Genomic DNA, 3,349 nt, shown 5'->3' with positions numbered 1-3,349 from the left:
ATATATATATATATATATATATCATAATAAAGAGTTTTATACAATAAACAGAAAAATAACAGCTTAATTAGCAGCTCATTTTGTTTTCTTTCTTAAAATTAATTATTCCAACCATTGGGAACTAATCTGCCTTAAGATATGAACATATTTTTCACTAAGTCACAACAACTACAACAATCCTACTGTAATCCCACAAGTGGAGTCTGGGGAGAGTTAGTGTTCTGTTTTCGAGGCTCAAGGAAAGCAATACCCAAAAAAAATTGACATTTACCTTTCTGGTTGCCATCTCCGAACAAAACAACAGAATCAGTAGAAGGAAGAATGTGGCCAATTTGATAAAGACCACCGAGGAAGTAACCAGCAAAGCAGTTAGCAGAGACATAAGTGTAAGGAATGTGAGCTTTATATACTAGGATCGTGGCAAAAATCTCTGTACAGTTTTATATATTTGTTAATCCCAAATGAAAATTGTCTTGGCAATGATTAAAATTGCCGAATCTCAAATACATCCAGTTTATGTGAACCTATTTCCTTTTTAGTCTGTTCCAAAAAGAATGACCCCTTTCTAAATTTGATAACAATTTAGCTTAAACTTACAATTCTTATAACCATACAAATACTCTGGGTCCTTTTTGACTTGTTTAGGATCACAAATTCTAAAAGTCTACATTTTTTCTCAATCAAAAAGGTTTACATAAATTGGAACTGAGGGAGTATATAACTATGAATATGTAATCAGTTTGGATGAATAAGTGCTATTTTATATACCTTGATATTTCCAGCTTCTTTGATGGCATCCACAAGCTTGAGCTGAAGTAAGATATGATGGCTACGAATGTGGACGCCGGAGATGGCACAAATGACAACATCGACGAGTTTAACGGCGTCGACGAGGCTCCGATGATCGTTAAAAGAAGCAGAAACAAGATGAGCTCCTTGCATCTTAAAAGAAATAAGCATTTCAACTTTCTCAATATCAACTCCTATTTCTGGACGATGCAAAATATAGGTTTCATTACCATTTGCTAAACTAGCTTTCACTAATCTCTTCCCAAGGTACCCTGTTCCTCCTACAATCAACACTTTGCTTTTTCCCATCTCAATATATATATATATATATATTAATTTCTTCTTCTTTTGTTAATGTATTGTTATATATGATAATTCATTGCCTATTTATAGAATGGATCTTCTTTCTATTAATTTTGTTTTATTTCCTTGTGTTGTGGGTTTTTTGTCTTGGAGTACAAGGTTTTCTTTTGTTCTAGATTTTACTCCTTTTTTTTGGGAAATTAAAATTATATTTTACTATTTTCTTCTGAAACTGAGACCATTTTAATGGGAAATTAAAATTATATTTTAATGGAGGTAAACTCCCAGCTAGAAAACATTTTCTATTCTCAAGACCTTTTAATTAAGTGTGGCAAGATCCTATCCTTCCCACCATAATCCTGGGTGTTGCTATTGATACAAGTTGAAGCTACTGATATAGCTCCTTGATTTTAACTTTTTCTCTTTGCTTATCTGCAAGATTTTGTGAAATCGAAGTGATTAGTTAGGTTTAAATTCTGATGTTTTTGTAACTAATTAGTATATTAAAATGTGTAGAAAACTTAATAAAGTTGAATAAAATGTAAAAAATGTTCACTGATAACTTTTTAAAAAGATTAGGAGTCTTTGTAAATAAAATCTATATAGCCTAAATTGTTATTTATCTTCTTTAGTTTTAAACTCATATGAATATATATGAGAAGGTACGCTTAAGGAGAATAGCCTAAAAGTCATCTCCTTACTTGGGAAATACTATACTATTTGGCAGAAGCAACTTGTTGCTTCTCTTTAAAATCAAGAAAGTTGTATTTAATACTTTAATATTGATATTATATATTTCTTGGGTCACTACTCCATAGGTAATTTAATTCTCCGTAATTTTATTTTATTTTCTCCTTTGATTGTGCACCTACAACTTACGGACCATCAAAAAGCTTAAAATGTTTCGAGCTATTGTTGGAAATTTTGTTTCATTTATTTATTTTCGCATTTAAAATCACCAATTGATAGCTCACTTATTTTTCTAGTTAATTCTGAACCGTGCAGGCTAGATTTATGGTTCTTTGTAAAGAGAAATTTTGTACTCAACATGCATGCTCCATTAATTAGTCTACAATCTCGATAATAAAGTGGATGTTATAAATTTATTCGGTACGGTTCGGTATTTTTTCGGTTTATTTTCATAAAATAAAAAACCTACCCTAATTATCGGTACGGTTATAAATTTATACAAAAATCTACGATTTTATTAAAAAAATCTAAAAATCGGTTCGGTACGATACGGTTCGATCGATTTAGTCGGTTTTTAAACATCCATTGACACCCCTCACTGTATGGGCGCTTTAGCACCTGTATTAGGTGATACCCTTTTTTGCTTGAGCCCGACCGGGTTGGGTCCGGTCCGGAGCAAATCGGGGCCATCGAACCCGACCTGGATGCAAGGTAGAACGACGGCCACGTCTACAACCGAGGTCGAGTCATTTCGAGACCGTTACAGAGCTCGATAGGAGTCACCACCGGATGGAGAAACACACAAGGTCGGAAGCCGGACTCGTAACGGATAACCAAGCGTCGCCGGATATCTCGCCCAAACGTGATTTTCTCAACCACTTCAGGCCATTAAGGCGTAATTACAGGGATCCACGATGTAATCAATTGACCTACCTTATTTTTACCCTTAATCAGAATGTATAAAAGGGGATCTCTCTAAATTCTTGTGGATCATCAAGCACAATTGTTCTAAGCAATATTATATTCTGCGATTATTTACTTTAACAGCAATTGTTGAGTCTTTATCTTTATTTTCCTTAACCTAAAAACCTTTTGTATCTTTTAGTTCACGGATCCTTAAAACCCCATATAAATTCAATTGTTATCCGGATTCGAGGGTAAACAGTTTGGCGCCCACCGTGGGGCTAAGGATATTGGTGAGCTCTTTGATACTCTTTCTTGACGCATCACAATACACTGGTTCTTTGCAAAAGAGTCCATCTTACATTCAAATTACCAACTCATAGAATGGCACAATCAATTAACAACGAACTTGAACAGCAGACGGGAAACAATGGAATGCCCGGGCTCGAAAACCCGATAGGTGCCGGTTCCCGGATGGCGCTCAACACTGATCAGGCCTCCGGATCATCGCATAGCGTCCGGGGAGAGGACGATTCGAGGGCCCAGGCAGTCGGCGAAGAGACTATCAACCTTAAAATGATTTTTGACATGCTGCAAGCCCAGCAATCGGCTATAGCTCAGCTCCAGAGCCGGGTCCAGGAGCCTGTCAGGTCCGGAGGAGGCT

General features: G+C 35.7%; 1 protein-coding gene across 1 annotated transcript; it reads right to left on the bottom strand.

The window, feature by feature from the left end:
• Positions 1-611: 611 nt before the first annotated feature.
• Positions 612-1,115, bottom strand: LOC109222083 (bifunctional pinoresinol-lariciresinol reductase-like). Its single transcript, XM_019386488.1, has one exon. The coding sequence runs from the start codon at positions 1,096-1,098 to the stop codon at positions 736-738; it is 363 nt and encodes a 120-aa protein (XP_019242033.1). The 5' UTR covers positions 1,099-1,115; the 3' UTR covers positions 612-735.
• Positions 1,116-3,349: the final 2,234 nt, after the last annotated feature.

The sequence above is a fragment of the Nicotiana attenuata genome, unplaced genomic scaffold, assembly GCF_001879085.1.
Source record: "Nicotiana attenuata strain UT unplaced genomic scaffold, NIATTr2, whole genome shotgun sequence".
In the NCBI taxonomy this organism is placed as follows: domain Eukaryota; kingdom Viridiplantae; phylum Streptophyta; class Magnoliopsida; order Solanales; family Solanaceae; genus Nicotiana; species Nicotiana attenuata.
The sequence above is the reverse complement of the archived record's forward strand: the minus strand, read 5'-3'. Positions and strand labels throughout refer to the sequence as shown.